The sequence below is a fragment of the Schistocerca serialis genome, chromosome 6, assembly GCF_023864345.2.
Source record: "Schistocerca serialis cubense isolate TAMUIC-IGC-003099 chromosome 6, iqSchSeri2.2, whole genome shotgun sequence".
NCBI lineage: Eukaryota > Metazoa > Arthropoda > Insecta > Orthoptera > Acrididae > Schistocerca > Schistocerca serialis.
In genome coordinates, this window is record NC_064643.1 from 338,367,378 (window position 1) to 338,380,123 (window position 12,746).

At 37.8% G+C, this 12,746-nt stretch overlaps 1 protein-coding gene across 1 annotated transcript in view; it reads left to right on the top strand.

Moving 5' to 3' along the window:
- Positions 1-12,746, top strand: part of LOC126484859 (uncharacterized oxidoreductase YjmC-like) — a 219,710-nt gene that overhangs the window by 22,087 nt on the left and 184,877 nt on the right. Inside the window, exon 2 of the mRNA XM_050108455.1 lies at positions 6,874-7,062. Within this exon, the coding sequence (XP_049964412.1) occupies positions 6,874-7,062 (189 nt within the window). The remainder of the gene's footprint in view (positions 1-6,873; positions 7,063-12,746) is intronic.

Consider the following 12,746-nt stretch of genomic DNA (forward strand, 5'->3'; position numbering starts at 1 on the left):
TGCGTAGCAATCCGACGTCTTCGGTTACCGTCAACGATTAGTGATGAAGCGGTGTAAGAAGAGGTGAAGTAGCGACTCCGTCAAGAAAGTAGAACATTCTACATTGACTCTATCAACAAACTGTTCTCAATTGGGAGAAATGTATTCGTCGCCCGAGTGATTACGTTGAGAAATAATTTGGTAGACGTGAAGAATGAAAAGTGCAATGTTAATAATGATTAGTTTCCTTAAAATGATTAAAGGGTTTTCACGTAAAAAATCGGAGTTATTGTTTTTCAGCATGTCCTCGTAGCATCTGATATGTTCCTTACATCTTATACCAAAATTCCTGCTTGTCATTTCAGTATGCATTGTGTTGGTATATGCCTTATTCTTGGTATTTGTCGCTCTTGTGTGTTGAGGCCTTTCAATATGCTTAAAGGATGTTTATTCTTTTATATCCACAGTTTCTCTGCAGTCGCTGCACTACATGACGAGGTAGTTTAAATACAAGAAGAAGAACACATATCATTAAGGGGGGTAACAAGGGATAAGTGGACAGAAGAAGAGGGAAACGTGACATTTCTTCAAAAAGAGCTTCTTTTAGAGGACTAATATTGGTTTCAAAATTTTTTAAGGGTGATCGATGATGAATAGTGATTACTACTGGTTCTTACGCAACACGCCTTCAATTACACCTTCCGAGAAGTTACCAGGTACTCTAAGATTCCACGTATGAGGGTCAGCTGAGCTTTGACGTACCCCTGTGGATGTCAGAATGATCTGCATCGGCTGAACTGGCCGATACTCACATCGTTGCTTTAATAATACTGTAGCAGAATGAATAACTAATAGGACAGGGGTGGGTGTTGCACTTCACAAAAGACTATTAACAGGGGTATCATGTAATTGTGAAGTGAAGTGAAACACTGGCACAAATAATCAATATTTATATAATGTTCCCTACTAATATATAAATGAACAAGAAATAATCAAAGGATCTATTCGATCTTGAAAAAGGCATAGAACACGAAAATTCACAACTATTAAAATGGGAAATGGAAGAATATAATAATTCCAATCTCAAAGAAAGCAGGTGTTGACAGATGTGAAAATTACCTAACTATCAGTTTAATAAGCCAGGGCTGCAAAATACTAACACGAATTCTTTACAGACGAATGGAAAAACTGGTAGAAGCCGACCTTGGGGAAGATCAGTTTGGATTCCGCAGAAATGCTGGAACACGTGAGGCAATACTGACCCTACGACTTATCTTAGAAAATAGATTAAAGAAAGATAAACCTGCGTTTCTAGCATTTGTAGACTTAGAGAAAGCTTTTGACAATGTTGACTCCAATACTCTCTTTGAAGTTCTAGAGGTGGAAGGGGTAAAACACAGGGAGCGAAAGGCTATTTCCAATTTGTACAGAAACCAGATGGCAGTTATAAAGGTCGAGGGACATGAAAGGGAAGCAGTGGTTGGGAAGGGAGTGAGACAGGGTTGTAGCCTCTCCCCGATGTTATTCAATCTGTATATTGAGCAAGCAGTAAGGGATACAAAAGAAAAATTCGGAGTAGGTATTAAAATCCATGGAGAAGAAATAACAACTTTGAGGTTCGCCGATGACATTGTAATTCTGTCAGAGACAGCAAAGGACCTGGAAGAGCAGTTGAACGGAATGGACAGTGTCTTGAAAGGAGGATATAAGATGAACATCAACAAAAGCAAAACGAAGATAATTGAATGTAGTCGAATTAAATGGGTTGATGCTGAGGGTATTAGATTAGGAAATGAGACGCTTAAAGTAGTAAATGAAGTTTGCTATTTGGGGAGCAAAATAACTGATGATGGTCGAGGTAGAGAATATATGAATGTAGACTGGCAATGGCAAGGAAAGCGTTTCTAAAGAAGAGGAATTTGTCAACATCGAGTATAGATTTAAGTGTCAGGAAGTCGTTTCTGAAAGTATTTGTATGGAGTGTAGCCATGTATAAAGTCAAACATGGACGATAAATAGTTTAGACAAGAAGAGGATAGCAGCTTTCGAAATGTGGTGCTACAGAAGAATGCTGAAGATTAGATGGGTGGATCACATAACTAATGATAAGGTATTGAATAGAATTGGGTCGAAGGGAAATTTGTGGCGCAACTTGACTAGAAGAAGGGATCGGTTGGTAGGGCATATTCTGAGGCATAAGGGATCACCAATACAGTATTGGAGGGCAGCTTGGAGGGTAAAAATCGTAGAGGGAGACCAAGGGATGACTTCACTAAACAGATTCAGAAGGACGTTGGTTGCAGTAGGTACTGGGAGATGAAGAAGCTTGCACAGAATAGAGTAGCATGAAGAGCTGCATCAAACCAGTCTCTGGACTCAAGACCACAACAACAAAATGGAACAGCTGTAATCTAACACTTAAAGGACTTGATACGACCAGATAGTTCGGCTGAATGGGACAGAACTGGAATCATATAAAGACACAGTGATTGTTTGATTGCTCCAGAAGAATGAAAAACTATGTAATGCAAATAGCATCACTGATTGAGTCATGAATGAGCCTTCAGTTAAGCGAGAAAATCATAAGATTCGCAGAACCTACCTGATCCTAACAACGCTCCTACAAACGCTTGGCAAGTTTCATGCCCTGCTTGCCATTCTCTGTCGCCCATTTTGAAGTGTGATGGCGTTGAGTAAAGACGCACACCCAACTGCGGACACAGTTATGGACGTGCACACGAAGGGACGAATTGATGTTTCCACTTCTGATATGTCATGTGGCTTTCTGAAGAGCTGCCCCGCGTTCCAAAACCTCAAATGTGGCGCGGATGCGCCCTTTGTTCTTAAGGGCGCTCATCGCAGCAAAGGGTGTGGCAAATCGGCTTCCGTTGGAGCTCGTGCTGCCGATGGCCCCATCCGACCCCTCAACCGAGAAGACACGGTTAAGAACGTGGACGTGGACGTAAATTACAAAGAAGAAAAATTTAACGACCCAGATATCCTGGTTCGCAATTCCAAACTGTCGGAAGATGGGTGGAAGAGAAGAGATGCACAGATAGTGCTCTTTCGCCTTGATCAAGAGCAGATAAGCTGTTCCAGGACGGAATCACAACTTGTGAGCAGGAAATCAACCCAGGCGAGAAAGTGGGTCATGATCTCCACAACTGGAGGCAAGAAGAGAGCTTTGGCTGACATATGTGTGATGGGAAGTGTTTGGACATTTTTGGCGTCCAAGTATGTGGATCCTCTGCACCACCAACAGCTGATACAGGCGCGAATGGCGGTTGGAGGAGAGTCACATGGAAGTGTGCGGCTCATTCTACACCAACTGCCAAGAAACCGGTAACTCCTTCCTGGCGTTTAGTGGTCCTGACCCACCGACGCAGCAATAGTCGCAGAACGGACAGCAGGGTGAGGAAGGCAGCCCAAATCAGCTGTCATGAAGGCAGCAGCCAAATGAAGACCTGGCCAGCTCCCACCTGGCACCACAGCTATGCGGTCGGAACAGGAGCTACTTGCCAACCTCACTGATATGAAGAGGATTACAAAGGTTTCCTGTCATGTCGCCGGCCAGGTTGGTGTTCTTAGGTTAGGCGGAATGCATGTCCCAAGTTACTGTGGTTGTCAGTAATTTAAGGCTGTGGTAGCTCGACTGAGTGTCATGCTGCACAAATAGAAGACCGACTGCTCTGTCTGACATGTGATGTCCTTAGGTTAGTTAGGTTTAAGTAGTTCTAAGTTCTAGGGGACTGATGACCTCAGCAGTTAAGTCCCATAGTGCTCAGAGTCATTTGAACCTGTCACGTGTCGAGCAGTGGACGATGGCAAACTACACCGTGAAGACTGCAGGGCTCTACACTGTCAAGTACAACTCACTAACTGTGAAGATTTCCGAAAGGTGATGAACGAGGTGGCAGCGCAGTCATTACCATTTTATACACACGCTACCATTCCAGGAAAACTCATCAAGGTGGTCTTCAAGTGGTTTGCAAGCTCGGAAATCTTGTACTTCCTTGAAGAAGTACGGAAGGACCTGGTATTTGCAGTACATAGTGTGGCCTGTGTCAGGGGCCACCACACTCAGAAAGAGTCTCTCTCCACCATCGTGATCGCTATTGACAACCTGTACAACAATAGGTTTTTTTCAGCTGAAGACACCACAGTCATTGTCGCCGATATGCAAGAAGAGAGGTTTGCCTCAGTGCTTTTGTTGCTCCTTCCTTCAAGAACACGTTAAGTGTGCAAGCATCAACTGCCACTGCCAAGGACACACAAACCCACATGCAAGAAACCGTGGAAAAATGCATCTCCCAAGTTACTGTGGCTGTCAATACTTTAAGGCTGTGGTAGCTCGACTGAGTAGCATGTTGCACAAACAGAAGACCGACTGCTCTGTTTGTCATCTGCTCCTAGTCACGTGGGCAGTGGATTGGCCAAAGAACAGCAAAAGCAGAAGCTGGTCAGTGTAGCTGTCACCACCACTTCCACCCCAGGAAGCAGAAGAGATCGGCACCTGCACACCAAAAAGAATACTTGAGACAGCACACTACAGGATAAGCGTGTTGATCCCGCCACTGGGAAAACTCGCTGCCACACAAAAGACAACAACACAGTAGCAGGTGATCCAGCTGCCCTCATCGCTTTGCCGTCAACAAAGTGTCTCGTATCACCAAGACACTACTGAGAATCGTTGAGATCATGATGCTGTCTGGCCAGGCAGCCACGCCCGCTACACTGCAGCTAACGCGCTGAGCTATTCATACTGATGTCCACACTGAGAAGCAATGAAGACTGGCCATGCACTGGCCAACGAAAAACAGTCAGTACTGCTGGCAGTGAAGAAGAAAAAAAACTGAGAACTAAGATAGCAACACAAAACGAGAAGTCAACTTCTGCAAACAAAATAAGATTCTCTAGGAACAGCACCTGTGCTTAGCCATCATCAGACCAGGGAAGAAGAGGAATTCCTGACGAATACCCCAGACATATACAACACAGACGCTGCTCACCTAAGCTGCAATTTCTCACCATATTCAGCATTCTGTGGTGTTGAGAACGCTGTATTCTGTTGCAGTCTCCAAGACATAAGCTGCCGACTGCAGGAACATCTCTCTACATCTGCATGTGAAGTGTAGGTCCAATGCTACACTCAAAATCTCCAGTCGATGTCTTCTATTCAGAATCCCGAGGTGAAGTTCTCTCTTCAGAATTCTCTCCTTTCTACCAGTCCACACAATTTCCATCCACCCTTGACCACCTAGAAAAGTTTTGGAATGTAAACCAATCATCTAAGTCCTCAGTCCGAGTTCACAAACAATTATGTGTAACACTCCCATCCTTCGGTTAAGTTTTTCATTTCAGCCAATACGCTAGTCTCCACCTCCGAATTTCTTGGAAACTAGCGTCCAGACTTTTGTCGTCTGCTATCTTTTAAGGTGAACCAATGAGGAGCCCTCTTACAGCCTTTTAGACGGGTGCTCACCCTACACTAAGGGGTACCAGGAAGTCGGCCCATCGACTTACAAGGACAGAAAAGAATTCCTAAACGCGATGCAGCTACGTCACCTCTTACAGAATGCAGAGAGAGGCTGATTTCCTCCACCACAGCATTCTAGGAAGACGATCTGTTAGCAGAAAACAAAGTTATTTTGAGATTTGTTTTGACCTTTTGGAACAACTTGTAAAAACAAAGATTCCACACCAGATCAGGTGCTCATCATTGCACACTATACGAATACTTTGAGTGATGGACTCGGCATTATACGAAAAACTGCTTGTGTAATGCGACTCCCAGAACAACCCATCTCTGCCCTGAGCCTCTCTGCCTATCCTGGCAGTGGACTGACGTGTATCACATGCCACTGGCAAATCCTCCCCAAGTTTGGAAGTCAGTTATCGAAAGGAGCTATATGTCATGTGGTACCTGAAGTCCGTGACACAATTGTAGAATTGATTAATAAAACGATGCTCCAGTTCCTTACATGTACTGCAAGCCTGCGAGTGTTTTCAGTCTTCACATCCAGCCCAGGCACACTCCAGTCATCGACAAACTAATGATATGGAACAGCAACTAGGAAGGTTCTTTTTTCTTCCTTTCACTATTGCCTGCAGCTCCTTCAACATATAGACTGTTTAAATGCTCCTATTGCCATAATATGTATTTACTTGTGATATCAAAAACACACAGATTCATTTCATACACTACAGATAACTTACGTGTTCCCACTTGCCATAACCTGCCGTCTTTCTCCTCGAAATTAAGATGATGGTGTGACGTGAGAGGTGTGAAGTGCACACATGAAGATTGTCTTCCACGTTTGAAACCACATGTGTGAATGAGATCTTTGGCCTCTATCACAATTAGCTGCATATATATATATATATATATATATATATATATATATATATATATATATATATATATATATATATATATAAACCTTTGGTTCTGTGGTTCTGTTCACGTGGTAAAGAAGGGAGAAGGAAACAACACAGGGGACTTTTGTTGTGTCCTTAAAGGAAAGTGTGAATAGGCACTCAGTTTACTCCACGAAAATACAGCCATATGTCAGTTAACTATAATTTTTTTCTCGCAGCTCATTCCTGTAATCTGACACATGTTTGTCGACAGAGATATACGTGAAGGATGCAAAGATGGATACATGCATACCCGATGGCACCTTACTCCATGAAAATACAGCCGTATGTCTGTTAACTATCATTTTTTTCTCGCAGCTCATTTCTGTAACCTGACACATGTTTGTCGACAGAGATGTATGTGAAGGATGCAAAGATGGGTAAATGCATGCCCAATGAAAATACAGCCATATGTCTGTTGAATATCATTTTTTTCTCACAGCTCATTTCTGTAACCTGACACATGTTTGTCCACAGAGATGTACGTGAAGGACGTAAAGAATGGAACATGCATGCCCAATGCCGAGCCATGTGTTCTGAATGATACGCCATCAACAGCGTGGGTGGATGGCAACAACGGACTGGGTGCAATCGTAGGCAACTTCTGCACGCACATGTCCATCCAGAAGGCCAAGCAGACTGGCATAGGATGGGTCACTGCCAAATGTGAGTCTCAGCATCTGCCTTTGTTTCTCCTTTCCTGTTCCCCATTAGCTTTCACAACAGCATCTTGAAGTCTTGTCGTCCGTAGCTGCTGTTAGATTCAATGCATAGTGAAATGGTATGGTACCCCTGTCTAGAGTGAGCATGGCACTGTTTTGAGTCGCCCCCATGTTAACAGATGAGACAAGGGGTGATGAGTGATTGCAAAATTTTAATCCAGGTGGGGATGTGAAGGGGGAATCTTATAAATGTAACTTTTGATATAACTGACTTGCAGCCTGGAAAAGTGACATGCACCAAAACCAAATTTAAGAGAATCTAATGCAAAACTTATTCAATCTCAAAAGTTGGTAGTAGTAAGCGCACTTGCTAATAATCTAATATGTTTTTTATTTTCTTATAAACGACTAGGCTGAGCACATTGGCCACCTACTCACTAACATTTTTTATAAACGAATGGAAACTAACACACCCACGAAAATAAAAGTGTTCAAAAATTTTCAAACAAAATTCTGTCCTGCGTGTCACATGTCAAATTCTTTTTACCATTCATTACTTCATACATAAGTGTATCTTTCGTAATTTTTTTCATTAAAAGTTGCACACAACCTCATTGTTGTTTTCTGAGTAGCTAACACATTCATTCATCTAGATATATTTATTACATACATAGAATAATTTTGAATAAAATTGAATGGACTCAGATTAATGTCACCATTCAATTGTGTAGTTCTCTTAAAATCTAGGAAAGTATCATAAGCTTTTAGATAATATTTGGCGGATCTAGATTCCACAGTTCTTGAGGAAAAGCTTAATTTCTTCCATTTTTCAAGTATATATTCTGTAATTTCACAACGAAGATGAAATAAGGCATATCAAATTCTTCGAAGTTATAGAAATTTGTAATATCTAACTCAGAATTTCTTTTTTCATCCAATCCAGGAATCTCGACAGTTTGTGGCTCAAAGAAAGATATGGGAGTTTCTGGATTTTTAAGTCTATCTTGTTCTAATTTAAGCGAATATTTTGGTGCAAATTTAACAACAGGAACACGAATTTCCATTGATTCTACAACAATGTTTTCCTCTTTTGGAAGCATGGTCACATCTTCAACTTCATCTTGGGTACGATCTGACCAGCGAAAAATAGGATCTCCAGCACTTGATGACCATGTAAAAATTACTGTTAAATCTCTTTCCCACATTGTTTCTTTATAATCTTTAAAAAATCCACTGAATATTTCTAATGGATAAAGTACTTCTTTTTCTTACTTTTTATCTTTCCGTTATTAAGAATATGGCCTTCCATGGTTAACTCATTGGCTAGAGTCAAAGTAATCGAATAAGAGCCAATGAAGAAATAAATGGAAATTCCATTCTAGACTAAATATTGTTACATTTCTACATGGTGATAACATCAAACAGTTTTGCTACATAATTATCGATTATGTTTTTATTGGATTTTCCATCATAAGTTGGATAATCTGTACCATGAGTTCCAATAATACTGAAGTTCATGTATAATTGGGCATGATTAGGATGAACCCAACCATCTCCAATATTTATATTAATCTCTGTGTTCTTGTTGGGGAGATTCAAATTATTTTTAGTCTTCTCATTCACAGGGATTGAGTAAAACTGATAACTTTCGACTTTGTTCATGTCTTATTTAAGCATAAAAAATATTAAGAAATTTCTAAAATAGCTGTCACACAAGCACCATTAAAGTCAATCAAATTATCATTTTTGTCATTTACAGTAATTTCTAAGTCTTGAACTGGATCAAAAATTGGAATATTTGCAGGATTATTTGGTTTGTGAATTATTGGCCCACCAAATATTGCATTAGGCGTGAATGAAGCAATAATATTAGTTTCTCTGTGAAAATGATCAGTATGCTTTACAAACATTCCATCAGCAAGATTGAAATTTATATTGATTAACTCAAATGGAATAATTTTAGGAACATCTTTAGTAACAGTTTTTTCTTAAGCCTCAACAATTTTACTACTAAATTCAAGCACACTTTTATGTCCATATACAATTTTACATCTCTTTTGGTAACAGTTCTGTTTAAAATTTCGTCTGCTGTGATGTGATTATTTGGCTTCTTCAAATGAATAATTTTTCCCAAGTTTTTCAAACTGTAGTCACCTACTGGAATTTCTATCATTTCTCCATCACAGTAAAGTTTATTATTTCTCGATGTAATATTTGGAGTTAGAAAAGATAAATAAAATCCAACCAGTGCAACACTACTAAAGCTGTCTCGTATTGGTACAGTCAATCATTTTCTCAGAACAGATGACTTACCACTCAGTTGAAATAGTCTACTCATTCACTATAAATTTTTTTATTAATAAATGACCAAACCGGATTGGGAGCCAAATATAAGACTTCCAGAAAAGAAGTCGAAAAATAAACATGGTAAACTTCTACCTAATTCTATTTGATGTGCAATTATTGGGTCAAGTTAATGTCAAAAAACTACATTGATGATTGATAATTATATTTTAGCTCCTAGATGGCTGAATTGGAATAAAATTAATCATTAGTACATTCACTCAAAAGGTTTAGATCAGCTAATATACTCGGAATTTATGAAAGGATGTGAAAAAATTGAAGATAAGCATAATGAAAAAATTGTTACCTTTCTCGACAATAATGATGAAATTATTCCATTGGGTCAGTGTCAAGACAATTCAGTTGTTGTCTTGGATGGCTTCATTCTAGAGAACCAAGATATCATTAGAGAGTATTTTACTAGAGGTAGGCACAAAGGAATACATTGTTTTTACTTAGCTCAAACCTACTCGAAGATACCAAAACAACTAATAAGAGATTACCTAAGTTTTTTAATATCTTTAGCCTAGATGACACAAATTTCAATCATATTTACCATAAGTTTGTTGGAGGAGATTTAAAGTTTAATGAATTTAAAGAAATGTTAGCAAATGTTGGAATGGCCAGTTTGAATTTTTAACAATAGACATGACTAGGAAATCAAATGATGGAAAGTTCAGAAATAAAATACAACATTTCAAAACAACATAAACTTAAAGCTATTTTAATTAGTGTTTTTTATTCTTAATAAATGTTTGCAAAATACGACCCAGAAATCGTTAAAAAAGCTAGACAGAACAGGAGAGCAAAAGAACAGTAAAAGATGAGTTTAAAAATGGAAAAAACAACCAAGAACAGAGTATGAAAAATTTGAAAAAGAAGGTCAACCAGTTATCAATGCCAAGCACAAGTCAATCAAGGAATTGAAGGATTAGGTGACAGTGTTCTGAAAGCTATTTAAGAAAATAGAGAAGTTGAAAAACAAATGATTCCATATCATAATCTTGAGGATTTACAGTTACACAATTGGTCTGATGATATTCCAGGAAAATATGACTACACACTAAATGAATCAGAAATTCAAGATATATAGAATAAATATGCAAAAGAATGCTAAAATATGTAAACCATAGTGAAGATACTATTTTTGGATTAAGACCTGTTGGTACCTTTAAATATATAGCAAGATTACCAGTAACATTTGAAGGAGATAAATTAAAAATTGGCGAAAAGATATGTGCAGGAACTGACCGATTAATGAGTATTTTAACTGAAAAACAGATTACTATGGATGATGTGGATGAAACATTTGATGGAGTAGATTTGTCAAATTATGCAGATATATTATACAATTCAGGAGCATTGTATTCTGACAATAATCCAAATTAAATAAGATCAAGTAGAGGTAATAAATATAAATGTCTGATAAAGCCAATTGTTGATGACTATTTTCCAAACTTGAGAAGACTAACTATAGAATCTAGTTCACCTGAGAAAAAAGACGAAGGCTTAGTTAAAAAATATACAGAAACACCAATTGAATGTATTTTGATGGATAATATTCAGCAATTAATTGATAGATTAACAGTTACTCATGGTGAAGAACCAGCTAGAAATAAAAATTAGCATAATGAAAAATTTGGAATAATGCAAATGTTGAAAAATAAATTTAGTGATTTTGTTATCAACAATCCAAAAGGCATTCCATATCTGATTAAAATTTTAAATAATCTTCCTCATACATTTTGAAAGAGTGAAAAACATAGTAAAGGGTTGGTCAATTGGGTTTTAAATAATGTACCAATGCCTGTAATGCATGTACCGGGATTTAATTACTGTGGGCCATTCACTAAACTTGAAGAAAGACTAGCGTGTAGTGATCCAAGAATTAATCCACTAGACAAGGCTTGTAAAAGACATGATATTGCTTATCGTGATCATAAAGATTTAGAAAAAAGACATGAAGTCGATCAAGGACTTCACTTAGCTGCAAAAGAAAGAATTCCTTCAAGTGATGCTTCATTAGGAGAAAAAGTTGCAGTAACAGCAGATAGAAGAATAATGTATGGAAAACGAAAATTAGGAATGGGCTTAGTTGTGGATGACAATGGATGGGGACTATAAGAATTTCATCTTATTAAATTTTTAATCTATACAAATGAACAATTATACTATTGATTATACTTTGTTACCTAGTGGCAAGACTAAACCCAAATCAATAAAATTAAAGTTGAATAATGATCAATTAAATGCGTTTGTACCATTTTTGACTGATGCTCAAAAGAGAAAGAAAGAAAAGAAAGTTGGAGGAAATTTGCTTGTTACATTAGCTATTCCTGTTGTGAAAAAAATTATTGAATATCTAACAAAAAATAAGGGAATCTGAATCTGACTAATACAACATGAAGGTGGATTTCTACCATTACTTTTGGCTGCATTACCATATCTAGCAGCTATTGGTTCACTTACTGATGGATCTGTAGCAATCGCAATTGCAGTTATAAACAAGAAAAAGACTGATAAAGAATTATAGGAATAGAAAAGACATATTGAAGCAATGGAGAAGAAAGCTGGCGCAGGACTGAAGAAAGTAAAAAAAATTCCAAGAAGTAATTGATAAATATCCTAATGCATTAAGTCATTTCGATATAGAAAAACTTGCTAAATAATTGAAAATTAAACACATTTGTAGTGTATACATGACTGATGAATTACCGAGTCATCCAAGAGAATATGAATGTGGAATTTAATTTAGATAAATCTGATCATCCTGGTACTCATTGGATTTGTTATCATGAAGCTGAAAATTTAATATTTAGTTTTGATTCATTTCATGGTAATATACCAAACAGCTAGTTAACTATTTGGGAAAAAATGAACTATACTACAATAGTGAAAGAATAAAAAATTTTGAGGAAGTAATATGTGGTCACTTGTGCCTATTTCTTTTAAAATTATTATGTGAGAATTATAAGTTTAATGAAATTTTGGATTTAATAAATGGACATTTTTGGAAATAAGGTAGGTCAAACTGAAGGGCTTAGCGCACCTGCATATGATCTAGAAATTATCAAAAGTGAAATTGATCCAAAAATAAAAAAAATAAAAAGTGAAATTGATCCAAAAATGGAAATAGGATTAAGCAATTTCAATCATGAATAGACCCAAAGATAGCCAATACAAATAAACAGTTTCAGAAAGAATTTAATGCTATTTTTAAAGCAACTGGAGGTTATATTGGTTTTAAAGGTAGAAGACTTGCAAATGTAAATGATCCAATTGATGCAAAGGATGCAGTGAACAATCATTATTTCGATAAAGAGTTATCAAATGTTGTTATGAAGT